The sequence below is a fragment of the Eulemur rufifrons genome, chromosome 3 (genome assembly GCF_041146395.1).
Source record: "Eulemur rufifrons isolate Redbay chromosome 3, OSU_ERuf_1, whole genome shotgun sequence".
Lineage (NCBI taxonomy): Eukaryota > Metazoa > Chordata > Mammalia > Primates > Lemuridae > Eulemur > Eulemur rufifrons.
The window spans coordinates 57378179-57405613 of record NC_090985.1 but is presented as its reverse complement, the minus strand read 5'-3'; the positions used below and the strand labels follow the sequence as shown (position 1 = coordinate 57405613).

Genomic DNA, 27435 nt, shown 5'->3' with positions numbered 1-27435 from the left:
GATACTGTAGTATTTTAATTTTTATAAGTTATTTTGTGTTTGTGTGCTTTACCTACTTAGATTCTGAATAGATTTGTCCCTGTACTTTTTTGCCCCTGTGCGTGTATGGGGAGGGGAAGAGGAGGAGGAGGAAAAAAGATTGTAGAAGAGGATTAAATGTATCTTAATGGGACTGTTTGGAAAGGGAGATCCGCAGCCTTTCTCTCACTCAGATCTAATAATGTTGGTATTTTAAAATAATCAGGCAGATGGGCAAGTTTTTCTTTTTGTTGTTTTTCTTTTTTTTTTTTTTTACAAATTTGTAAATGTTTGATGGCAACTTAGTAATACAGCAAGGATTTGAGATTTGGTGACTACTGTTCAAATGTGTTAATTCAACTAAAGTCTTTCTCAAATGCACAAGTTATATATTTTTTAAAATTTCCTATTTTGGGTGTATGTTTTAAAAGTTTAAGATAAACCTATAAATTTGTGACTGTCCAACTTCTTTGGTTGAATGAAACTATTGGTGGCTGATATTTTGGATAATCCCACTTCTGAATAATTCCCATTCTGAGGTTGTTTTATAATTTTTTAAAATTAGGTACTTTCCAGTATTAAGTTTTTATTTTCTTTTTTTCCTTGTATCATAAATAAATCACCTTTTACCATTGAGATGGATTTACTTCCAGGTAAGTAAATTTGGCTTTGCTTGGGATGGTATGCTGGTATTAATTTTGATTAATTTTGAAACAGGTTATATTTTATCACTTATCCTGTGACTCTGAAACACTTTAGAAACAAATGATATTAAGTGTATTTTTTTGTTTGTTTGTTGTCCATTTCAGAGTCTCTTGATTTCTGAAGGAATACCTGGTAACAAACATGACTGAGTTCTGGCTTATATCTGCTCCTGGGGAGAAAACCTGCCAGCAAACATGGGAGAAACTGCATGCTGCTACTACAAAGAACAATAATCTTGCTGTCACTTCCAAGTTCAACATTCCTGACTTAAAGGTGAAGTGGCACTGTGCAAGAGTGTATGAGTTCATCATCAGGGAGGGTCCATTCTTTCTTTTAGTAGAAATGAGACACCCACTTTCTTTTAGAAGAAAACCTCCTCTCTAGCAATTGGCATAATTTAAAATGTATCTTATTTTTTGAAATTTTAGGACTAAACTGCCAAAATGAAATAGTATCTTTTTCTATTTAGACTTTTTTGTTATTTTATAAATAATGAGAAATATTATGAAAATATTTGATATATTACATTCACAAATATTTTCAGAAGTGGAAAATCTTATATATATTCTTAAATATAGTGAATTTTTCTGTTATTAAATTCATATTGTGTTAACATTGTATATATATTACCATAGTACCTACCTAATCATACTTGTCAATCTAACCTGGTTATTTAATCTAGACAATCTGTTTAACATTTATTAAAGATTCTAGTAGCCTCAAAGCGAAACAGGCTGCCAGTAATCAGTTGACTGAACTTTTGTAAAGAATGGAAAGATCATGATGTTTACATTTTGCTGGTTAACTAAGTGAGGCAGTCATAGGCAACATTCATTGAAGAAATACTTAAAATTACCATTTCTTAATATTTTTGGAGTTACGGATGCTTTCGAGACAGGATATTTCCTCCAAAACATGCTCATTTATGCATAGTTTTGCATACAAATTCACTTACAGACCGACCCTCTAATGCACATCCATGGACCTCCTGCTTGAGAGCCCATGTCATAAAGCAGGACTTCAAATGACCGACTGTCAGTGAACAGTGCGAGCACAGGCCTGTCTTTGAGAAGTCGTCACATCTTAAATGCTGCTTGTACCCATGAATTAGAGGATTATCCTGTACATGTAAATAGCTTTGAAATGTCTGGCAAACGTCTTTTAACCACACTAGCACATTATGAAATAAAATACGGCAGCCTGAGATTTATGGGACCTTCAAGTCAAGATGTATCATCTTATTAAAAAAAAACGATAAAACCTAAGTAACAGAATGCTATATTTCCCTTTCAGGTTGGCACACTGGATGTCCTGGTTGGCTTGTCTGATGAACTGGCTAAACTGGATGCATTTGTAGAAGGGTAATGTACTTATATACATGGAGTAGAGCAAAATGGGAGACAGCGTTGTCAGGCTTCCTGGACATTGTGTTTATTATCACTTGTATACTCTGCTTATTGGAATGGCTTTAGGAAATGATTATAAGTTAACTTTATGAAGGTATACTTTACATACAATAAAATGCACCTATTTGAAGTGTGAAAATAGTGATTCTCTTTTTAAAATCTTTATTGAGATAGAATTTACATGCCATACAATTCACCTATTAAAAGTATGCAATTCATTAAGTTTTAGTATATTCGTGGAGTTGTGCAACCATTGCCACAATCAATTTTAGAACATTTTCATCATCCCCCTGTTTCTGTTCCCATTAGCAGTCACTTCCTATTCCCTACACCCACTAATCTTTCATATAAATGGAATACAATATGTGGTCTTTTGTGACTGGCTTCTTTTGCTTAGCATGCTCTTTTCAAAGTTCATCCATGCTGTAGCATGTATCAGTATTTCATTTCTTTTTATTACCAAATAATATTCCATTATATAGATATACCACATTTTATTAATCCATTCATCAGTTTATGCGTATTTAGTTTGTTTCTAGTTTTTGTCTTATATAAATAATGCTGCTATGAACATTTCTGTACAAATTTTTATGTGCTCGTATGTTTTTATTTCTCTTGGGTATGCTCCTAGGAGTGGAATTGCTGGATCATATGGTAACTCTATGTTTAGCTTTTTGAGGAGCTGACAGACTTTTCCAGAGTGGCTACACAATTTAATATTCCCAACAGCAGTGTATGAGGATTTGAATTTCTCTACATCTTTGGCAGCACTTGTTACTATCTGTCTTTTTGATTATAGCCATCCCAGTGGGTATAAAGCAGTATCTCATTCTGTTTTTGATTTGTATTTCCTTGATACCTAATGATATGTGGAGTATCTTTTCTTGTGTTTGTTAGCTACTTGTTTTTCTTTTTTAGAGTAATGTCTATTTGGATCTTTTGCCCATTTTTAATTGGCTTATTTGTCTTTTTATTATTGAGTTGTAAGAGTTCTTTATACAGTATATTCAAGATATAAGTTCCTTACCAGATCTGACTAGCAAATGTTTTCTCCCATTCCATGGGTGGTCTTTACTTTCTTAATTGTGACCTTGAAGCACAAAAGTTTAAACAATTTTTTTTTTTGTAGAGACAAGATTTCACTCTGTCCCCCAGGCTGGGGTGCAGTGGCGTGATCACAGTTCACTGCAGCCTTGAACTCCCAGGTTCAAGTGATCCTCCCATCTCAGCCTCTCGAATAGCTGGTACTACTCGTGTGCCGCCATGCCTGTTTAATTTTAAAATTTTTTTATAGAGACGGGGATTCTCCATGTTACCTAAGCTGATCTCAAACTCCTGGGCTCAAGTGAACCTCTTGCCTTGGCCTCTTAAAATGCTGGGAATATAGGCATGAGCCACCATGCCTGGCCAGTTTTTAATTTTGATGAAATCCAGTTTGTCTGTTTTTTCTTCTGTTGCTTGCGTTTTTGGTATGGTATCTGACACCATTGCCTAATCCAGGATCACACAGTTTTATGTCTATATTTTTTTCTAAGAGTTTTATAGTTTTAGCTTTTACATTGAGTTCTTTGATTTATTTTGAGTATATGTTGTATATACTCAAATTTTTGTATATGTTGAGAGGTAAGGATCCAGCTTTGTTCTTTAGCATGCGAATATCCAGTTGTCCCAGCCCCATTCGTTGCATAGACTATTCTTTCGCCATTGAATTCTTAGCACCCTTGCTGAAAATCACTTGAATGTAAGCGTGAGGGTTTATTTCTGGACTCTCAGTTTTGTTTCATTGCTACTTCTGTCCTTATGCCAGTACCACATTGTCTTGATTACTGTAGCTTTGTAGTGAGTTTTAAAATTGGAAAGTGTGAATTCTCCAACTTTATTTTTCTTTTTCAAGATTGTTTGGCTATTCTGGGTTCTTGCATTTCCATATGAATGCAAGTGTCAAATTTTGCAAAGAAATCAGCTGGAGTTTTGATGAGGATAATGTTGAGTCTCTCAGTGAATTTGAGAAGTATTACTATCCTAACATATTGTCTTTGATCCATGAACATTGGATGTTTATTTGAAGATGGTGATGCTTTTGTCTTCAAAATCTAGTTATATTAGAGGAGTTTTTCTAAACTACAGTTTTTGTCACTTTTGAATATGGTTTAAAGTTTGCTCAAATTTTTTAGGGATGGAATCTAAAAAGTATTTAGGGCAAATGTAATTAGTCTGGTCTGTAAAACTGAAAGTTGTGCAGTTTTTCAGCTATTCGTTCTATACTGCTCTGCAAGCCCATCTTGTGTAGTCTTCCTGAAAGATACGAGGAATTTAAAAATCATGTTGTAAGACTCTGGTAGAATTGACAGCTGATAGTTTAATGATTTGTATGCTCCAACTTTTAAAGTCTGAACATTGTGGTATATGGCATATGAGGTAAAGCATAGCTTATATTTTCTCAATATTCTAATCACTAGAGCAGATTTTTTTTGAGGTGACAGTGTGTACATTGACATAAATACTGTTACAGAGATGCACAGGGAGATCATGAAGTTCTGGTTTATGTAATGTTACATTTATAAATTTGACACCAGGAGATTCTACACCCTGAAATATTTCTGTGGTAAACGTGCACATTTTAGAATGTTCATAGCAAATGGTTCTTTTTACAAGATGCTTATCAAGTTACATGGGAATAATGCTTTGTCTCCTTGAAGGAATGGATGAATTTTGGAGACACAGTTAAGTGTATATACAATCCCCAAATTAATCATGCTGAGGACTTACGGCTTACATCATTGTTTCTGAAATTGTTCCACTTTTTTAGGCTTGAGATCACTCAGCATAGGATTGTCGTTTAAATTTAGCCCTTCTGTTACCTTTTTCCAGCCCTTACTAGTTCATGTTTAAACTGTTACAGGAGTTTCTTAATTGTCCTTTAGTTTCCCCTCCCAGCTGTTGAGCATATAGTTATCAGAGCAATTGTCCTAAGCCCTGTTTTGACGACCGCGTTCCATCCCTGTCCGGAGTCTGACATCAGAGGCTATCTGTCTGCAGTCTGCCCCCCACCCCCTTCCTATACTAAGCTCCCCCACTGCTCAGCCTGCCACTCTGCTCAGTCTGGACTCTCACATTCTCTGAGTGCCCACTGCTTTTTCACCTCTTCTTACCTTGAATCATATGATGTCCACTGGCAAGAATATACTTTCTTCCCTTGTAATCATCCTTTCCAAAACATTCCTATCCCTTCATTATCCTACTCATGAGCTGGTAGGCTTTCTTTATTATAGTAGCTGGAAGTGATCCCTTTTTCCTTTATGCCTCTCTGTAACCCGGTAAGCTCAGCTGGCACTCACCTCAGATTGCTTGTTTGTTTAGTCATTTATATATTTTCCTATGTATCCAATGAGATTTTAAGCAATGCAAAGGTGGTGATTTTGTCTTGTATAATTTTGAATCTGACCCAGGGCCTAGAAGCAGATGTGGAATGGGGAAAAGAATGCTGGACCCCAAAATCAAGACACCATGTTTCTAGTCACTGGTTTGCCATTATCTGGTCTTGTGACATTGGATAAGTCACTTATTCTGCACCTCAGTGTCTTAGAAATGAAGGGATTGACAAGGTCATAGTTAGGTGCCTTGGTCGTTTTGGCGTTATAGAAGTTTCCACTATAGCATAGCTCCTTACCAATAGTAGATGCTTGATAAATAGTTAATGAATAAATAACGTAGGACCTCATTCTTCATCATGACTGTTGCTTATGTTCTGTTGCCTGTCAGATCCCTTTCGTCCTGAGTGAAAGCACAAAGTCTGGCACGTAATAGGAACATGGTGAATGCTAGTTTCCTGCCTCCTCCTTTGTTCTTGGTCCTTGTGGACAGATCTGTTGTTCAGTTTCTTGGCATATCAGTATATGCCTATTTACAGACCTGTTTCTCAGTAGCTTCTCACTACTTTCTTTGTAGACTACAATATACATTGTATGTAGTCTCCTTAAAACCCTATAGTTATTCAGTTTATTTTTGCATATAACAAAATTTTATCCTTAAAACATTATTTATAAGGTGAGACCCATTTGTTCTATAACATAAAGATAGGTATAATGGGAGCATATATAGTAAAATTCATGTTTTAATGTAATATTTTCATTGTGTAGCATGGAATTTAAGTCTTTTTCCTAAAAATGGTGGTTGTTTTTTTTTCCCCTCCCCAGGGTGGTTAAGAAAGTGGCTCAATACATGGCTGATGTACTGGAGGATAGTAAAGATAAAGTTCAAGAGAATCTGTTAGCCAATGGAGGTAAGCTAATGTTACATGATTTGATCATTATTAACTCTCATAAAGTGAATGACTTAGCTACAAAAAAGAATGTAAAGAAATATATACCTATGGACATTAAATACAATTGAAAGCCTTTAAAAAATACAGTTATTATTACTGAATTTGGTAATGCTGCCAGTTACATCCTATCTCCTGAAACACAATCTCATGTAAGATCGTCTTACATAATATATGATGTAGCTTATGATATGATGTTGAGTCCTCTGCAGAAGCAATATTACAGAGATTTACCTTAGCTCTTTCTGGGATCTTTCTGTTAACTCATAAGTAAGTTTCCAATATATATATCTCTGCATTGTTCCAGTTGAATACCTGCTGTCTTCTCTAGCTTTTTGTATTTAATAGCATACAACTGCGAAATTTATTGCAGTGTAATACCTCTTCCCCTCAAATTTGAATATGGCATTTCTTTACTTAATGTCCATAAAATAGTCTACTGACTTCTCGCGAGCTAGAAGCCAATATTTACATAGAATTTGCTCTGTATAATAGTGGCTTTATAAAGATAGCTTTGACCTCATTGTTATCATTTGTACTTTCATTTTTGTTTTCTTATAAAATGTCACTTTAGCATTTGCTTCATTTAAAATTAGGTCCACCTTTAATGATATCTCATTATAATAGGATATAACCCTCTCCTTTCATTCTATACTGTATTGCCTGTTCCAATAAGGTCACTGTATTTTATATTCAGTGTTTCTCTAATCTTATTTCTTCTCCTTGCAAATAATAGATGTTTACTAAATATTTATTTAATCAGTTAAAAATGTAGTAATTCTTGCTCTTTGTTATAATAGTAATTCTGATCTGATTGTTTACTATTTATGTTAATTTGTGTTTTGAGACAGAACAGAAAGTAAATATATTAATTTATGGCCCCTTAACTTATCTTCTAAGTATTTCACAAACTAGGACATCAGTCTAGTAGGTGGAATGCACTGGGGGGCAATGGATCTAGAGATGCTTTTGGAAATATCATCTGTGGTGTTGACTTGTTGGTATTAGGTAAGGAGAAATTGAGGAGAGAAAGATATTTTGATGTGAATTACTTTTGTCAGTTAGCTTTGCCATACTTGATATTTGGTTTCACTGACCTTGATCCTATTAGATGTGAGGTATAAAGTCATTTTGATTACTAAACTTCCGAGGAGTTAGTTGAGGCCTCTTTGGCTCTACATTTTTTGTCCTTTCCATTTGAAAGTGAAAGGGTCTATGTTTTGAAAATTGTTGAAGGTGTATACTTTTAGAAAGAATCATCACGTGGTTTTAACAGACAAGTTTATTTTCAATTTGTTTGGGTAAGTTATCAAAGAAAGAACATACTTTTGCTGCCTCCTTTTGAGGAGGCAATTTGAAGTCCTTTTTTAATCTTAGTGTTTCTTCTACGTATGAGGTATATTATTTGGATATGTACATTTTTCATTAAGTCATCCAGTTAGAAGGAGCATCTTAATATATATATTAAATTTTGAGTAAGGAGAAGAGATTACAAGATAGAAATTTTGATTAATCCATGTTACTTAAAATAGTTCCACATTTATTTAATCAGGACTCTTCAGAAATGATATCTTTGTTGATTTTCTCAATGCCAATTTCAGCATTAAATTGTATTGGTATGTAAAAAAACTATTAAAAAATTCTATTGCTTCTCTTCAGTAATTAATTTATTTCCCTGTTTCAGTTGACTTGGTTACTTATATAACAAGGTTCCAGTGGGATATGGCCAAATATCCAATCAAGCAGTCCCTGAAAAATATTTCTGAAATAATTGCCAAGGTAAGATAAGAATTGAGACACGGTAGGACACATTGATTCATAGTGGCTTTATTTTATTTTATAATTTAGCTATGAAGTACTTTTTAGGTTTTTGACAAGGCAGCTTAATTATGTGTCACAGATATAAACAGAAGCTATCCTTACTACAATTTAGATGTTAGATGTTTAGGTGTTAAAGATGTTAAAAAGTATAACACTTTCATGTGTGGATTACATACATTGCTTACTTATTTATGTGGTTAACTTAAATTGATGATGTTAAAGAACATTTAAAATTCTATAATTATTATTTACATAAATTTTAAGGGTAACAGATCATGTAGAATAGGAAATTGGAATCTATTAAAGATTTGTAGTAGGTGATAATGTTCACTTAAGTATGTTTATGTACAGTACTTGTTCAAACATTAAACTTTATGGATTCTCTGATGCCTTCTGACTATTTAATATTGATCCCCTGCCCAGAAAAATGCTCATATTCATATACCACATGGTTTTATGTACAGTTTCCAGGAGTACATGGACCCTGAAGCCCGTCCATGAACTCACCAAGTTAAGAGCTCCTTTTATATTGAGAAATCTCTGAGCTTGAGAGAAATTATAAAAGTCGTAACAGGAACTGTAATGAGGCAAATAGACAACCTATTAATTGTTTTCCAGCATTCTTAATGACCTGGATGGGGTGAAAAGTGTGGTTTAAATTATTGGACAGACTTCCCTTAGTTCCCAGCAACTTTAGTTGTACAGTGTGCTGTATAGTTAAATGTGAAGGAGTAAACTATCAAAGATTTTAACTAAAGTCATCATAGAATTGAAAGAAAATGAGCAGTTTGATAATATGAGGTGGTGCTCTTACTATAACTGAGCTTTATTTTCTTGGCACTTATCAAAAATTTAATCATCTGCTTTCTTTTACTGTTGTGATAAGGATATAGACTTAGAGAGGTGAAATGACTTGTATTAGTGCTACACAGCTAAAAATGGTAAAGCTAAGCTAAAACCAGTTCTTCACATGTTAAGTCTACTTTGCATTTTCTGTGTAAATAGTTAGTAGTTTCATCCTCTTTTGAAAAATAATTGTAATTTTATTGAAAAAATATTTTGTGTAATATTGTATTTGTAACAATGAAACTCTAGCAATTTAGTTCCTTCAGCCTTGTGAACTGAAGCCTTTTAATTAGGAATCCTAGATTCCATTTCCATGGTTTAAGAATTAAGAGTCATAGTACTTAAAATACATGTGGACTAAAACATTGTCTTTAGTAGAAAAGTTTCGTATCAAAATTATATTAAACATGAAATAGGTTATTTTTAAAATGACCTTTTAAAGTTGTGCTTTTAAAATGTTAGAATAGTCTTACATCAGAAACTAGTGGTATTTTTTAATAGAAATTAAAGTTTACCTACTTTAATTGTATTAGTAGAGGTATATTTAGGAAAATTTTGCTTATTTTTCTTTATTGAAGGGAGTAACTCAGATTGATAATGACCTGAAATCTCGAGCATCTGCATACAATAACCTGAAAGGAAATCTCCAGAATCTGGAGCGAAAGAATGCGTAAGCGTATCAAGTATATGTGAATGTTAAGAACTGGGGAAGCACATTAGTGTGCACTGCATGAGATTTTGTTGGGATTTGGTTTAGTAAGTTCCAATTTATGCTATTTGTGTAATCAAAATGGTGGTTTTTTTTTTTTTTTAATTCATGGAGAAAAGTTCATTAAGGTAAGTTTACAGAATTCAGACTAGTCAGAACAGATGTGAGGCTGATTTATTACGCTTGTTTCATAAATAATGTCCCTGTATCCATTTGATATTTCACTGAAAATTATCTAAAATTAATTGTTTTAAACCAAAACAGTTTAATTACATAGCAGTTGCTGCTGCTTAAAAGGATTTTATAGAAGAAGGCTCTTATGATGTAGTAATTATTCTCTTATTTATCTGTTTGCTGAGTTTAGGTTTTTCACACATAAAGTTTTTTAAAAATAGGGCACAATTGTTTTGGTTGATCTTATAGTATGACTGTTACAAGTACAGTGGTGGGCATGCAACTATTCAAATTGTACATTCAACTCCCAGAGGGAAGGTTGGTTGAATTCTATCAGTGATACCAACAGGGCAAGGTGTTTTTAGTATGGGAAGATGTGATTACTGGAAGACCAATGAAGATTGATTTGAAAGAGTTGATCATTGGGTTAACTAACCAAAATTACCTGGTATCAAATGATACCCAAGGAGAGGGGGGAACACTAAAGGTGTTGTGCTTAGATGACATGATTTCGTAATTATGGTGAAATGGACTTTAATTGATACCTGATGAATAGCACTTTCTCAGGCAAGATGTTATACATGTAATCAAGAGAAGAGCAGAGTTATAATAATTAAAGCAGAGTTATAATAATTAAAGGTAGACACTAGAGGCAAATTCAATAAATGTTAACATTTTGTTGCTTGTAAGAGTGGGATATGTTCACCTAAATGTTGACTTCTTACGAAGTAGAAATGTACAAAGTAGAGAGACTAATCCCTGCCTTAAGATGTGTAGGTAGTATATGTGAATTTGGTTAGCCTGCTGTTTTTTTACTTGTGTTACAGAAGCACATAATTATCAGCCAAATGATTTTTTTCTTATTCCTTAGAGGAAGTTTGCTAACTAGAAGTCTAGCAGAAATTGTGAAGAAGGATGACTTTGTTCTTGATTCAGAGTATCTTGTCACATTACTGGTCGTAGTTCCCAAGTAAGTTGTAACTATTACAAAAGATGTTACTTGTTAAAATACAAGAAAAATGTTAGTGACTAGGATTGCAATTGAAATTTTTCATAAAATCCAAGTGTAAAAGGAATATAACCTTGTCATTCATTCTGTCAATCAGCATTTACTCATGTGGCACATGAAGTAGAATTTAGATCATAACCTGGTAACAGAGACATCAATTATAAATTGAGATTCCAAATCAAATTTAGCAGCTTGGTAGAGTTGGCTCATTCAAACATTAAGTAATGTTAAGTTATTGTATTTTTTAAAAATACAGATTTTAGATTTTTCAAAATAGAAAGGTCTTTGGATTTGTTTTTTTGAAAAATCTTTATGACTGGTTAGGATGAATTAAGCCCTACAAGAAACAACGAATGGGATTAGAACAGAGTTGAGCAAATTCTTTTCTGTAAAGGGCCAGAGAGTAAGTATTTTAGGCTTTGCGAGCTGTATGATCTCTGTCACAACTACTGAACTCTGCTTCGTCAACTTTGTGGTTATAGCTAATGCAGCCATAGATAATATGTAAACAAACAGATGTGGCTGTGTTTCAGTAAAACTTATTTGCAAAAACAGGCTTGGCTATGGACATAGTTTCCTGATGCCTGAATTAGATAACCCTCCTTAGATTAAGCCTTCTGTGTTACTAATATTGAATATTTGATCATAGTTAATCCTGGTAAAATGAAACCTTTGGACCCTCATAGGAAGATTAGAATCGCGTGTGTCTTCACTCTTGACTTACACTGAAGTCTTATTATCAGGGAATCTTGGGGGTTCCAAACTGAGGTAGGAGATTTGGGTCCTTTTCAGAGTATCATTGCATGAAGCCTTCCTTGCTGTGCTCTGCATTTTCATCTGCATAGGAGACTGGGAATACTGGAAAATGATGTCTCTTGGAAAATGGAGGGAAAATACCTCTGTAGAATTTACAGTGGCTACAATATCTGACTTGTGCATTTTTTCCCCTTTACTGTAAGTATGTGGGCTTTTGGATTTTTCTTTGGACATGAAGACGAGCTTAAAGGATTTGGCTCCAAAAGTTTTATTTTGTATTTTACTTACATAACTCCCATGCTGTACTGAAACTCTGGTTATTTATAGCAAAGTTCTGTGCATCTGTGCTTTTATACTATGTAGGAAAATAACCTTTGCCCAGATAAAAGATTTGTTTCATTTAACCGTTGTTTAAAACTTGCATTCAAAACCAGAAATTTTCAGTCCCCTGTAATTGAAACATTGTCCCTAGGGCACCTCACATAATGAATTATTTTCTGTCTTGGCCTACAAACACTATAATTCTTTATTTTAAATCTCAAACATAGTTGTCTCTCCCCATACCGCCAGAAGCCGGTGGCCTGGAGAGAAGTTTGTTGCACAAGGTTCTGTGGCAACATAGTTTACTGTCACTTCACTTACTCATTGCTTCCTGGTACTCTGTGCTTTCTGTAAATAGAGTTTTATTCAGCCCATCATAATACCCACTGAATCGAAATGATAAGTGATTTCAGCATAGCGTTTTTCTTTTCTTTTTTTAATGAAGCATAATATATATTGGCCATACAGTTTGAAAATAATTTAGAATCTATACTGTGCTTTACTTCATTTCCAAACCTAGTTCTAGAATGTGCCTCTTTTGCAATAGTTACTGGATGTAAGAGGATGGTGATCTGTATTTCCTGCATTACTCAAGATATTTGAAATTCATTCCCAGTAGGAAACTTGAATTTTTTTTGGCTAAATAGATTTGAGATATACTTAATCGGAGTTTCAGTATAGTAGGGGAGTTATGTAACTGAAACACAAAATAAAACTTCTGGAGCCAAATCCTTTAAACCTTTCTCCATGTGCAAAGAAAAATACAAAAGCCCACATACTGTAGCCAAATTTCCTATTTGTCTCATTTTTTTTTTTTTCTCTTCTGCATAAGGAAGGAAGTAGGACTTGTTTTTCTTTTCCAATGCTTATTGTACCTTTTCTTCAGGTTAAACCACAACGACTGGATTAAGCAGTATGAAACACTAGCTGAAATGGTAGTTCCAAGATCTAGCAAGTAAGTAGTAGTCTTTGTACAACCATTTATTCCCTAGAATTCCTTTTATAGTTTGGATGTTGGATTAGGAAATGTCTTTGCTGTCTTTCCTTTGTGATAAATTTACAGTTTTAAAACCATACTTTTATTTTATAAATGAGTTCCGTTAACTCTAGTTATCATAATTTTAGAAGGAACCTGGAAGGAACTTGGCACAGTCTGTTTGACCCTCTCATGTTTATGATGTAGAAGTTTGAGGCCAGTGAGGTGAAATAGTTTGCCCAGAGTCACACGTCTCATGCGTGGCAGGGCCTGCAACTAGAGCCCAGGTCTTTGGTGTGGCACTCTTTCTGCTGCACTGTGCTGCCTTCTGAAAATTCTTCATTCACTATTTGTTACATACCTACTATGTGTCTGTTATTCCTCATTTTTCCTGGCAAAGGAAGTATACCCGGATGACTGCTAGACTGCAGTGCTGATCTCCAAATGTTTGCCATCACTTTGAGCATAGATTTTACCTAATGTATATGTTCCTTAAAAAAACCACACACACACACACACACACACACACACATAATTTTTTTATTAAGCACTTTTTAAATTTATAGATTTAACATAATCTGATATTTACAATAATTCTGTGAAGGAGTGTAGGCAATTATAATTCTTATTCTCATGGAAGAGGAAGTCAGAATGCTTAAATAGTTGCCTAAGGCATATGGCTGCATAAGTGTCCAGTGGCTAAATTAGGGCTAGAACTCAAGTCTTTTAACTCTAGGTCTTGTACTCTTTTCACACTATTCCATGTCATTTTCCCCTGTATTCTGCCATTGCCACGTAAGATGTTCTTTGACAAAATGTTAAATACAGTGTATATACACCCCAAAGTATTCTCTTTGTATATATGTGCTTCTAGAGAAGGTGACCTTGTGAGAGAAAGGTATAGGAGAGAGTACAGAAGTGGAATTAGTAAGGTCAGGCCCATGAAATATTTTCTTTTCCAGTTTCATTGTGTCATATGGGAGGTAGCTTAGTATAATGGAAAGAGTCCTGGACCCAGGGATCTGAGTTCTATTGCTGGTTCTGCTACCAACTTGCTGTGTGACTTGGGTAAGTCTTTTAACTTCTCTGGGCCTCATTTTCTTTGTCTGTAAAGTGAGCATAGCACCTTCCCTGTATATGTTATGAAGTTATTTTAAGGCTTGTTAGAGTATACAAAATATGAGGTAAGATTAATATAGTTTCACAAATGTTGCCCTTTGGGAACTAAACCACAAACCTGTGCTCATCATGAATTTTTTTTTTTTTTTTTCATTTGGGGGAATACCTTCCATTGAAACCAGCCCTTCACCTGGTAAAATGGGTAAACTTAGTTTCTCACTCAGGCTGTTTATCTTGGCAGATAACACCTTCTTATCTGGAAGGCATTAAAATTGTAGAGGTGGACTTTAGGAGGCAGTTGGAGGAGGAGGGTGAGGACCTGGCACACACAGAATGTCCTCCAAAGGTGGCATATTCCAAGCCAGATTTCTAGGGAGTGATGTGGAGGCTGGTTAAGTAGGCCCTGATTTACTCTGAAAGAAGTAGTTCTTTCTTTATTTTAAAGACAGGGTCTTAACTCTGTCACCTAGGCTGGAGTGCAGTGGCACAATCATAGCTTATTGTAACCTCTAACTCGTGGGCTCAAGCGATCCTCCCACCTCAGCCTCTTGAGTAACTAATACTACAGGTGTGCACCATCATGCCTGGCTGATTTTTTTTTATTTTTTGTAGAGACAGGGTCTCGCTATGTTGCCAGGCTGGTCTCAAACTCCTGGCCTCAACCAGTCCTCCCACCTTGGCCTCCCAAAGTGCTGGGAATACAGGTATGAGCCACTTTGCCCAGCCTGAAAGGATTAAAACTTTAAAAATATTACTTTAGGGATTTAGGTCTTTTGACAGGTCACGTTAGTAGTTTAAAGGGAAATGTTAGGCAGGAACAGTTTGATGCGTTGTCTCTGAATGATCCGTAAGTGCACACTAACTCTCTGAGAGTTCCCAGCCCCTCCTCATCAGTGAAAACATCTATTCTGTGTGTTTCTCAGTTCAGAGGACATTTGGAATTGCTGACTCAAACATACCTATGTAAATTCAATCATAGAGAACATAGAAATCACTCAAATACCGCTGTTAAGAGTATGTGTAGTCCCTGTAGAACAAATAGGCCTTTAGTGGGTTAGTGTGGAATTTTTTCTGCTATTTAGGAAAGATCTCTATGACTTGATGTTGAATTTTTGGCTTCTCAATATAACTAACTTTTGAGTAATTACTATGTGCTAGTCATTGTTCTAAGTGCTCGACACAAATTTAGTCAATTAATTATAGGTGGTAACACTTGTTACTTTTTGGCATGATACTTGAGTGATTACTCCTGGGAGCAGTGAAGATAAGTGGAATTTTGAGATAGAAGAACGGATTGAAAAATACCATCCTCAAACCCTAAGCAATAATTTATTTTTTAAAAAACACAAAATCTATGTATTTGCAAAATAGTCTATCTATATATTAAAAGATTGGACAATTTGAAATACTGCCATTATTGTGTGGCTAAATGCAGGATGTGTATAAATGCCACGTCAAGGTTATGGCCAGAGAAGAGTAGGCCAGGCTGCTGTTCCGCTTTTCTTTGTTCGAATGCTGTTCAGAAAGAACATGCACTTTTCACATGTACTTTCAGAATCACCACTTTCCTTTTTTGTTTTTTTAATCTGTCTACTTGTGTTAAAATTGTCTGATTGGGTCAGATTACTGGTTAACTTTTGCCTTTTTTCTGCCATTGGAAGCAGCACCACAAACACACTGGTGCTTCACAGAGGTTTTTGTTCAGGGAGCTGGAGTTCCAAATGAAGCAGAGGAGCCTGGCTAGGAAGTGCAGAAAAAGTGATACTAGCCATTGTGAAGAGAAGTTTCTTTTGTGTTTTGGAGCAGGGTTGCAAAGGTAACTTTTGTGAAGAAAGGCAGGGAAGAAACAGGTGGATTGATTAGGGAGCAGAGAGTCTTAGGAGAGAGGTAAGAAATCAGATGCAGCAGGAAGAGCTTCTAAGCTCCAGAAAGCACTGCCACTCTCATGGGTTGCTGAAAATGTCATGAAACAGCTGAAAAACATGGACTAGAATTGACTTTTAGTTTCCTCTAGGCCCGATTACACTTATGAGGAGATAGTGTTGCTACTTCTACATAACAGTAGAACTATTAATAATTGGAGAGAGTGAGTTTGGCTCATTTATTTGAACCCAGTAGAACTTTTTGAGAGTTGGGTTAGACTAAACCAAGTCCCCTTGCAGGCACAGTTCCTGACCAACAGCATATCTGGGGAGAGGTCAAGTCCATGTTTAATCATGAAAAGATGTGACTTTCTTACCTCTTGCCTCTTCTCCTGGCTTTTGTTTTGTTTCTTTACCTTGGTCTCACTTGCCACTTAAGGTCACTACTGTTTCAAGTCCATCCCTCATCTGCCTTTGCACCTCCCTGGCGATCTCATGGTGGATCATCACCACCACTCAGTTTCTGCAGGCTGTTCCCTTGTTCTCTTGGCCTCACCCTCCAGAAAGAATCTACCTCTAGAACCTTAGATCTATAATCCAACTCTTTCCCAGACCTCCCCTCCATCTTTCTCATTCTCACTGAACCTGCCCCTTGCCGGTGTTCACCTCTCCAGTCCCCCAACCCTTTGTTTGCATCGACTTTGGTGATTTCCTCCAATCACACATCCTCTCCTGATGAGCCTGGACTCTAGTCATCACTGCAGCCATTCTTTTGCCAGTACTATTGGCTCTGGCCCCTGTGACCTTCTGCAAACTCATAGTCCAAATCAATCTATATGCAATCTCCTGGCTTCTATACCTAAATTGCTTGAGTGAGCAGGAGAGACTCTGGTAGCCCTGAATATTGGCCGCTCCAGACTTAGGCTATTCTGTCTCAGGGGGACATAGTCTGTTCTATCAGTGCTGTTTCAACCACACCTATGGCTCTAACCTTACCTGTAGTTTTAGGACCCCTAAATCTCCATCTGTATCCTGCCTTAACCCCCAGCTTCAGACTCACACACCCAGGTTCATACTGGACCACTCCACGTGATATTCCCTAGGTAACCAACGTTATTACCCCAATCTCAGACTCAAACTCTCTGGTTTCCTTGTATATGGTAGCAACGTCTACCTAGTGATCTGAACCAGAAGCACGGTGGTCAGTCATTTTGGACTCTTACTTCTCCTTCAAACTCCCCCCTCCCCCATCTAATCAGTTGTATCATTTCTTCCTTCCATAGTACTTGGTTGAACCATATGAAATGTTCATTTGCATATTAGTGTTCTACCTGGCACATTCCCTCTTTTGCCTATCTTTCTTTTTTTTTTTGAGATGGCGTCTTGCTCTGTGACCCTGGCTAGTGGCATCATCATAGCTAACTGCAACCTCAAACTCCTGGGCTCAAACAATTCTCCTGCCTCAGCCTCCTGAGTAGCTAGGACTACAGGTGTGTGCCACCTTGTCTGGCTAATTTTTCTATTTATTGTACAGATGAGGTCGCTCTTGCTCAGGCTGGTCTCGACTTCCTGAGCTTAAGTTAGCCTCCCACCTCAGCCTCCCAGAATGCTAGGATTACAGGTGTAAGCCACCACTCTTGGCCTCTTTTGCCTGTCTTTCAGACTTCCACTTGACATCACTTCTTTTGTGAAACTCTTTTGAATGCCCTCAGGTAAAGTTCCTCATTCCCCAGTGTAGTATATATATAGCTTCTGTTGTAGCACTTACAGCTCTGTGTTGTAGTTACCAGTTTATATACTCCCTGGACGCATTCCTTGCAGTCAGGGAACGATGTCTTAATGGTTTTATTCCTAATATCTGGCAAGAGCTTGGCGCATTATAGAGTCTCAGTACGTGTTAAATGACTAAAAGTCCATTATAGTAAAATATATTTATTTTTTGGAAATACCTTTCCTGGGGGAGGGAAAGAAAGCAAATGGCTTTTATTTATTTTTTTCTTAATAAAGTGGCACAGTAGGATTTAGTCATAAAACAAGACTGAGTTTTTATCTTGTCATCTTTCACCGTCAGGATTTTGAGTAAGCCGTGCGACTTGGCTGTGTCCCAGGCCTCTACACGGATAGGTGGGAACCTGCCTGATAGACACCCTGCTCATTGACACAGGGCATGTCAAGCATCAAATGCTTTTGAAAGGGCCTTCAAAAGAGCAAAGTGTTGTATGAGTTTAAAAGATTAATATGACAGTGGTGGGATATATTGTTTATGTCTCTGAAGTAGCTTGTCGAGTTAGATTTGGATTTATTTTGATCTCAGCCATTTTGTACATCACTGCGCTGAGTCAATCTTGGCAGAGCAAAAGATCATTAAAGATGTTTTTATTGAGCTCTGTCCGCTGGCTAGCTGCCTTGTTTTAGGTTTGGTAGGCATAAGGAGTAAGAACTAAGGGTAATAACTTTGAGAAGGTACAATTTAAAAGATTTAAACATTGCAAATTTGAAGTAGTTGAGTTTTCTCTAAATGTCAGTTATCACAGTGATCAGGACTCCCAGAAGTGTGTGTGCTGCTCATACGCTAGGGAGGTGGCCCCTGCTGGCTGGCTGACCAGGGGCCATGGTAAGTTCAGTTCTTAAAGCCATTTTGTGATTAAGCATTGTATCTGCTTTCTGAATTTACTTGGCTAACCAGGCAGTTCTTAGGCTTCAGGGAAAACTACGCTTGCTTTTAAAAAAAAATTTAATAAAGTATCTTTGAATTCCATAAGCACTCCCTCTCGTTTTTTGGTTTTTTGTTTTTCTTGAGGAGATGGGGTCTTGCTCTGTCGCCCAGGCTAGAGTGCAATGGCACAATCATAGCTCACTGCAGCCTTCAACTCCTGGGGTCAAGTGGACGTCTTTTCTCAGCCTCCCAAGTAGCTGGGACTACAGGCGCACAGCACCATGCCCAGCTAATTTTTTTGTAGCTACAGGATCTCATTATGTTCCCCAGGCTGATCTTGAACTCCTGGCCTCAGACAATCTTCCTGCCTCAGCCTCCCAAAGCACTGGGGTTACTGAGCCACTGTGCCCAGCCTCCCTCAGTTTTGTAAAACTTACTATTTTTTTCCAGTTTCAGAAGTACCACACTATAAATAAAAACTGAACATTAAAAAACAAAAAAAACCCCACAGTAATATTCCCTCGCCCCCAGGTCATCACTGTTGAACAGTTAAGTGTGCAGCCTTGTAGACCTCTAAGGGATTCTGTACATAACAGGTAAAATTCTGAAAGCCACATTAGGACCCTGTACTATACATGTGCTATGCACTTTGCCTTTCCCCAGGGCATTATAAATTTCTATGACAGGTAAAATTTCTTGGCAGTTGTGTCTGGAAAGGTCTTTCCAGTGATAACCATGGAGCTGTGACTGAATAGAACTTCTGACTTCACTGGGATCTTCTAAAGCCTAAAAGGGATGCTGAGATGCATACAAGCGCATTTATTCAGAGGTTATTTAGACAGTTGTGTTTGTCGTTTTTGACTTAGGAGGCGTGATGGGAGAAATGGAAAAATCTGAGGTATGAGGTGCTGGCAGCGCAGGGAGGCTGAGCAGAGAGGCTGAGCGGGGCCTCAGCAGAGCTGGGTTGGACTGGGGAGGGGAAGAGAGAATTAGGCTTCCAGAAAAGAAGAGAGTGCTTAGCAGGGAGACCCTGGAAACAAACCAGCTTGGCACTGATGTAGATTGAAAGGCATGGTTCTTAGAGTTTGGTTGCTTTACTTGAGTTAATGTTTACTTTTTTTGGTTAGTAAGAAGTAAATGTAACATAGCATGTTAAGGCATCATAAACAAAAAACGTAATAAACAAACATTCATTGTCTTTAGTGTTTGAGGCAATTCAGATGCATAGCATTGAGGTGATTTAGGAAGGGCCGTTATACCCTACTATTCCTTCTCTTCCTCCTGTTTCCGAATTCTGCCCTTACTATGAAGGAAGCAGTAAGTATAAAGCTTTAAGTGGACTTTTTCTTTTTTTCCGTAGTGTTCTCTCAGAGGACCAAGACAGTTACCTTTGTAATGTCACCTTATTTAGGAAGGCAGTTGATGACTTCCGACACAAAGCCAGGGAAAACAAGTAAGATTATCATTATTATTTTTTTTATTTTGTTAGTTCATTTGTATGCAGTGTGGACAATTTTGTTTTATTCCCCAAATTCAGATTCATCGTTCGTGACTTCCAGTATAATGAAGAGGAAATGAGAGCAGATAAAGAAGAAATGAACAGGCTTTCTACTGACAAGAAAAAACAATTTGTATGTGTTTTTAATATTTAGTATTATCAGTGATAAGCAGAAGAAGAAGTGGGTGTTGCTTGCTTTGATTTAAAAGAAAGCAAAACTTCTCTGACTTTGCTTTTAAGAAATTTGATTTTAGTTTTTTCTGTTGAGTAGTCAGAATGAATTTCCTCCAAAGCTTAGATCTATGAATAGTTATCTTAAAATACATACCTAAAAATTAATTATTCCACCTAGATCCATATCAGAGATTAATTTTAAATGCAGAATTTTGGTTAATGTCCTTGTAGTAAAGGGTGATTCTACTTAATAAAGTTCTCTCTTTTCAGTAAGAATTTTCATTTTCTTACGGCAGATTTTTCCAATGCTTCAATCTCCTATTGAAGCAATTTGTATTTAAACTATTGAAGAGTTGGTATGTTGTAGGCATCATGGGGAACAGGGATGGAACTGTGAAAATGAAAGACGGCATTGACTTTCTTGCCATCTTCAAGTGTAGGATTACTGTGAAGACCAAAAGCTTGTATGGAAAGGGAAACATGCAATGAATGATAATGTATTTCTCTTGTAATATGGGGGAGAAATAAAGGCAAATTCTCTTAAAAATTATTTCTGAGTACTTTATAAACCATATCATCTCAACTGGGAGAAAATTAACCCTAACCAAGTAATATCCAGTGTAACCAACTTGTTGGGGAAGACCCAAAACCCTTTAAAGAACAAATATTTTGACCAAAGATTTTCACTTTGTTTTGTTATCCTTATTGCTTAAATTAATTGATTGATACATCAAATGAGCCTATTAACGTTATCCAAGTAAGTGTTGGCTGAATTGGTAATGCATGTGTATGTCTTTTGAATATGGAGAGGCTGTATTATTTGAAATTTGTTTCTTTAAAAAGGTATTTAATTCTACCAGATATTTTAAGAACTTCATACTACATAATAGAATATCATTAAAAATTTAGAATGTAAAGAGGTTTTAGAGATCTATATCAACTCCCTTATTTTACAGATGAGAAAACTAAGAGCTAAGGCTATTAAATCACTTGCCTGCATAACTACAATATTTACTTTTGTTTCTGAGAAGTTGTTTGTAGGTAGAATTCTATTTTAAATGTATTAAATGTTTGAGAGTATTGTGTAGGAAATTCAGATTTTAATATTTTGGTTTTCAAACAGGGCACTCCTATGTTTTGTACCACTTTCATTAAAATACATGTCTTTTTTTTATATTAGTGTATTGGTTCAGTGCAGTTTAGTGTCTGTTGAGGTTACCCAGTAGTGGCTAACCTTTTAATCTAATTTAAGGTGACGTATCCAAGATAATGAGAATAACACTTAAAACATTTAAAAAGTGACCTATGTGACTTAATTCTCCTAGAGATTCCTAGTGGATAGTTACTTCTTTAAAAATAGTTGGTCTGTCAAATTGTCTTTTCTAAGACCAAATTTGTAGTAATTTTTTTTTTTTTTTTTCGTTTTATAGGGACCTCTTGTGCGGTGGCTGAAAGTGAATTTCAGTGAGGCATTTATTGCATGGATTCACGTGAAAGCTTTAAGAGTTTTTGTTGAGTCTGTTTTAAGGTAAAGAAAGTTAATTGCAAAACTTGTAACTGAAGAGTTACAAGTTGCAAAACTTGAACTTGTAAGTGAAGATTCTTTTACACTGGACCTCTTTATTTATAACACAGTCTAGCAATATGAAATTGATTTGGAGAAACTAAAGGGCCAATCATGAAGGAGAGATTGTCAGTATCGCACAGCTTATAAAGTATGTATCAGTCTTGTCCTTTAACACCAGGTTTAGAGGAAGATCCATGCTGGTATGCTCTCAGGTTCTTTGCTTATGTAGTTATTTAAGTTAAAAGTAGATTGTAAAATATTAGCCAATGTTTGATTGAAAGGAAGATCTTTCAAATATTTTACATGTATTAATAGTTTGGTATGTAGTATACTAATGGCTTATTGAAATCATCTCATATTATCCTAAAATATCTTAATATTTTGAAATACTTAAAATTTTATTCATCTTGTCCTCCTCTGTACATGTTGCTCTAACTATGTTAGAAATAGTTTTTTAAAACCTGTGTGTGGCTATGCTTACTATTTTTAAATTTCTTCAAATTTTCAGTGTAGATGTGGGTAATCTCATATTGTTTATTATCTATTAACTTTACATGTTATAATTATTTCCTGAGGCTATTCATGTATTACTTTAAAAATTGGATAGTATTAATAGTTAAAGTCATTCCTAGTAATTGGCTCATTTTAAAGAGAGATTTCTAGTGGGCAGTGGGGACCAGAGGTTTATGTTTCTATGTATGTTAGTTTTAAGTTTTTTATGTAGATTAGTTTAAGGTTCGGTGCATATTAGTTGAACTTGTGAAGGTAGTCATTAAAATGAGATACCCTTTCCCTGTTAATCACGACCAAAGAGTTTGAAAATACTTGTTTTTAAAAACAAATCTCTTCATGTGCCTGCTTGTGTTGCATACTGTATTTCTGCTTCTTTCTAAGGTACGGCTTGCCAGTGAACTTCCAAGCAATGCTACTTCAGCCCAATAAGAAAACAATGAAGAAACTGAGAGAAGTGTTATATGAATTGTATAAACATCTAGACAGCAGTGCAGCAGCCATTATTGATGTAAGTACTTATTAGATAGCCTGGTAGAGTAGGAATTGGAGTGAATTTCAGGAAAAAAATGATTGGAAGAAGGTAGAAAAGGGATAGTAAGTATCATGATACTTAATCATTTTTTATTACTTTGAGGTTCTCAGTTTGTTAGATAAATGTAGCAAGTTATTTACATTGTTGACCCTGGTTTATACTAGTTAGTTGTAGCTGTGCTTTTGCTTCTTTTTTTTGTTTTTTGTTTGTTTTTTTTTGAGACAGGGTCTTGCTTTGTTGCCCAGGCTAGAGTGAGTGCCGTGGCATCAGCCTAGCTCACAGCAACCTCAAACTCCTGGGCTTAAGCGATCCTACTGCCTCAGCCTCCCGAGTAGCTGGGACTACAGGCCTGCGCCACCATGCCCGGCTAATTTTTTTTTTTTTTCTATATATATTTTAGTTGGCCAGATAATTTCTTTCTATTTTTAGTAGAGACGGGGTCTCGCTCTTGCTCAGGCTGGTCTTGAACTCCTGACCTCGAGCGATCCACCCGCCTCGGCCTCCCAGAGTGCTAGGATTACAGGCGTGAGCCACCGCCATTGGTTGCTTTTGCTTCTTGATATTTCTAAAAGCCAGTCATTATCCTGCTGTCTATCAGATGTTTATAGCTGCAGATACACAGAAAAACCAGTGATACTAGTTGTTTATAAACACTGTAAATTGCAGAGAGGAAGAAAATAAGTAGTTATTTTAATTTTATTTGGCAGAGGTAATGGAGTCAATAGATGAGCATTTTGAAAGGAGCTATGATTTTTCTAAAATGGTACATGTTTATATCTTCTTTTACTGAAAAGAAGATATAAACAGATTACATGTGCTTTTTGTTGCTGGTCTTTAAAATTGTAGTAGGCTTTTATTTTATATTTTAGATTTCTTTTTTTTTTTTTTTTTTTTTTTGAGACAGAGTCTCATTCTGTTGCCCAGGCTAGAGTGAGTGCCGTGGCGTTAGCCTAGCTCACAGCAACCTCAAACTCCTGAGCTCAAGCGATCCTCCTGTCTCAGCCTCCCGAGTAGCTGGGACTACAGGCATGCACCACCATGCCCGGCTAATTTTTTTTTTTTCTATATATATTTTTAGCTGTCCATATAATTTCTTTCTATTTTTAGTAGAGATGGGGTCTCGCTCTTGCTCAGGCTGGTCTCGAACTTCTGAGCTCAAATGATCCGCCCACCTCGGCCTCCCAGAGTGCTAGGATTACAGGCGTGAGCCACTGCGCCCGGCCTATATTTTAGATTTCAAATTTTTTTTTTTTTTTTTGGTAATAGAGTCTTGTTCTGTTGCTGGGGCTAGAGTGCAGTGGTGTCATGATAGCTCACTGCAACCTCAAATTCCTGGGCTCAAGGGATCCTCCTGCCTCAGCCTCCCGAGTACCTGGGAGGCCACATGCCAACATGCATGGCTAACTTTTATTTTTTTTCCTATAGACATAGGATTTCGCCGTGTTGCTCAGGCTGATCTTGAACTCCTGGCCTCAAGTGATCCTCCTGCCTCGGCCTCCCATAGTGCTAGGATTACAGGCATGAGGCACCATGCCCAGCCTTGATTTCAGATATCTTGCTGATTTTTTTTTTGTCTTTAGGGTGGTAGTATCTCACATAGGCATTAGTTAGAACTGAAAAATCAGTTTTTCTTGATAGAAGAAAATGCAGGAAATGACTTGCTACATTTTTATAGAATTGCAGATGAAATAAGAGGTCTATTTGATACATAATTTCCTACCAGTAAATTCTTGTAACATGCACATCTAGTAAGTGTTATCTTTAAAACCATATTTGGTTTATTTTCATTCAACATTTCGTAAGCCTTGTATCCCATAAACTCAATATCCCAAGCCTCCAAAAAGGGATTGTAGGGTCATGGTAGAAATACAGCAGGTTTTGAAGTCAGAATGCTTGAATTTGGCTTTGCTACTCTCTGTGTTTCCTAGAGCAAGTCAACCTTTCAGAGATCTTTCCTCGTTTGCAAAATGGAGATAATGCCTAACTCAGATTAAATTAGCATATGTGCATACATTTAGCCCAGATTAGGTGTTCAGTAAAAAGGTAAATGGTAATACCTTTTTCTTATGTTAAGTATGTGATTGAATAATTGTCTTGTTTTTCCATAGGCTCCTATGGATATTCCAGGTTTAAACCTGAGTCAACAGGAATATTACCCCTATGTGTACTACAAGATTGATTGCAACTTGCTGGAATTCAAGTAAATATGAGCTCCTCCCCAGACAATCCTGTCCTTGTGTTGGTGTGTGTAACAGAACTAGGTTGCCGTATGGTAGTGCTTTTAACTCTCTCTTATCCTTTGCTTGCTTACCCCTTTTCCTAGGTTAGTTCTCCCATAGTGGTCCAACATTTTCTTTTTAAAGGAAAATATATATATTGTTTCTTTTTATTGATCAGGTCTGTAAATGTGTACTAAAAAAAATCAGAGTTTATTTATAAACAGAATAGTTTATTTAAAGAAAAGGTCTTTTCCTTATTGATATCGTGGTATGCATTAATTCCATTTGTTACTATTGTGCACAAAAACCTTGTTTACAAGGGAATGGTGTAAACATTTATACCATTTTGTTCACTGTATTTAGTAGACATAATTGTTCAATAGTTCTTGAATTGTGATGTAAAGAAATGTGACAATATTCAGGTATGTGCTTTTTGAATGTTTCAAATTACAATCTATGAGCACTGTTGACACCCACAGGAAAGAATAAAATTACCTGTGCAAAGGTGTATTGTGGTTTGTGTAAGTTAAAATTACAATTCAGTTTGAGAGTTTAATAAATGACGTCATAGCTAACTGCTATGCTACTTTCAGGATTTTGTTATATGCTGAGGTGTGACCATTTGTGTCATCTGACTTTCTTATGATTTAATTGTGCCAAACTTGGGTCAGAACACAAATTCGAAGATTATTTTTCAACATATGATGAATATTTACATTTTAACAGTAGACTTTTAGTTCTCTCAAATAATGAAGAAGTAGAGCCAGTTTTGAGTAAAGTGTAGCAAAACTATGCAGCTTTAGTCATTTGTTTTGTCTAAGTCTTTATTTTACATGCTTCCTTTTTAAGATCTATAATTATATAGAAGCCTTCATTTTGATGTTTATGTCATTTATGACACAGTCCGAAAATAGAGGCATTGCTAGCCTTTGAAATTTCTGAAATGAGGCTGGGCATGGTGACTCATGCCTATAATCCTAGCAGTTTGGGAGGCTGAGGTGAGAGGATTGCTTCAGGCCAGGAGTTAGAGACCCCATCTTTACAAAAAATAGATAAGTTAGCTGAGTGTGTTTGGCATATGCACCTGTAGTCCCAGGTACTTGGGAGGCTGAGGCAGGAGGATCCCTTGAGTGCAGGACTTTGAGGTTGCCGTGAGATAAGGTGATACCACTGCACTCTCACCTGTGCAACAGAGCAAGACCCTGTCTCAAAAAAGAAGAAAGAAAAAAAGCTCTCTGAAATGAATGCCTTAGTGTCCTGAATGAGCTTTTGAAAGAGGAATTTGTGGCAATGCTGTCCTTACTATGTACTCACAGGTTTGCAAATGGGAGAAAGAAGTTTACATTTTATTTTGGGGGCATGTCATTATTATTCTATTCCCTTTAAAAAAATTAGCCTCCAAAATTCTTTTTATTTCAAAATTGTGTGTAGTTATTTCTTAATCAATTTCAAACAAATACAGCCATCTACAAAGTGGAACTTGAGAGACACTCGCCCCCCGCACCTCCCAATTTCTACCTCCCAAGGGACATTTATGTATTCCTCCAGGCCCTTTTCTATATCTCTACAAAATATAGCTCTCACCATACACACACAGTTTATTTTAATAAAAATGGGATCATACTACACACATTCTGTCACTTGCTTTTTTGCTTAATAGTATATCCAAGATAATTTTTACAGCGTAGCTAGAGCCATCTCCTTCTCTTAACCAGCTCCATGGGTGTTCCATCATGTGTCTGTGCCATATGTGCTCTAGATGAATGGAGGGATATTCAGGTGGTTTTTAGTTTTTGCTCTTAACAAACACTGCTGCAGTAAGCAGCCTTGCACGGTTCTCTTTGTATACTTGTATTAGTACTTCTGTAAGAGAGATCCTTGAAGTGGAATTTGCAGGGTCATATATAGAAGTATATACATATGTATTTAAAATTTGGGCACATACTGCCCAATTGTCAGAATTCTAAATTCAATACATGCTTGGAATGTGGATTTAATTTCAATTTTCCTTTGGACAAGAGGAAGCTGTAAAAATTTTTGGTTTTGATGTCAGAAAATTCTGGTTCTGTGTCTTTTCATGTGTTCTTTGAGTCTTAGTATCTGTAAATTGAGAATAATCTCTCTATCATAGGGGGATATGTTTTGATTGTCAGTAATTTAAAATTTAAAATCCCAGTGTGCTCCTGTAGTCCCCACTACTTGGGAGACTGAGGTGGGAGGATTGCTTGAGTCC

General features: G+C 36.3%; 1 protein-coding gene across 2 annotated transcripts in view; it reads left to right on the top strand.

Annotated features, from left to right (window-relative positions):
• Positions 1 to 25462, top strand: part of ATP6V1C1 (ATPase H+ transporting V1 subunit C1) — a 41726-nt gene extending 16264 nt beyond the window's left edge. For both annotated transcript variants that reach the window (XM_069466162.1, XM_069466163.1), the window contains exons 2-13: positions 828 to 996; positions 2017 to 2084; positions 6326 to 6411; positions 8135 to 8229; positions 9696 to 9787; positions 10872 to 10970; positions 12973 to 13041; positions 20060 to 20152; positions 20237 to 20330; positions 21802 to 21899; positions 22833 to 22959; positions 25092 to 25462. In XM_069466162.1, the coding sequence (XP_069322263.1) occupies positions 865 to 996; positions 2017 to 2084; positions 6326 to 6411; positions 8135 to 8229; positions 9696 to 9787; positions 10872 to 10970; positions 12973 to 13041; positions 20060 to 20152; positions 20237 to 20330; positions 21802 to 21899; positions 22833 to 22959; positions 25092 to 25187 (1149 nt within the window). In that variant the 5' untranslated portion in view covers positions 828 to 864 and the 3' untranslated portion in view covers positions 25188 to 25462. The remainder of the gene's footprint in view (positions 1 to 827; positions 997 to 2016; positions 2085 to 6325; positions 6412 to 8134; positions 8230 to 9695; positions 9788 to 10871; positions 10971 to 12972; positions 13042 to 20059; positions 20153 to 20236; positions 20331 to 21801; positions 21900 to 22832; positions 22960 to 25091) is intronic.
• The last annotated feature ends 1973 nt before the right edge of the window (positions 25463 to 27435 follow it).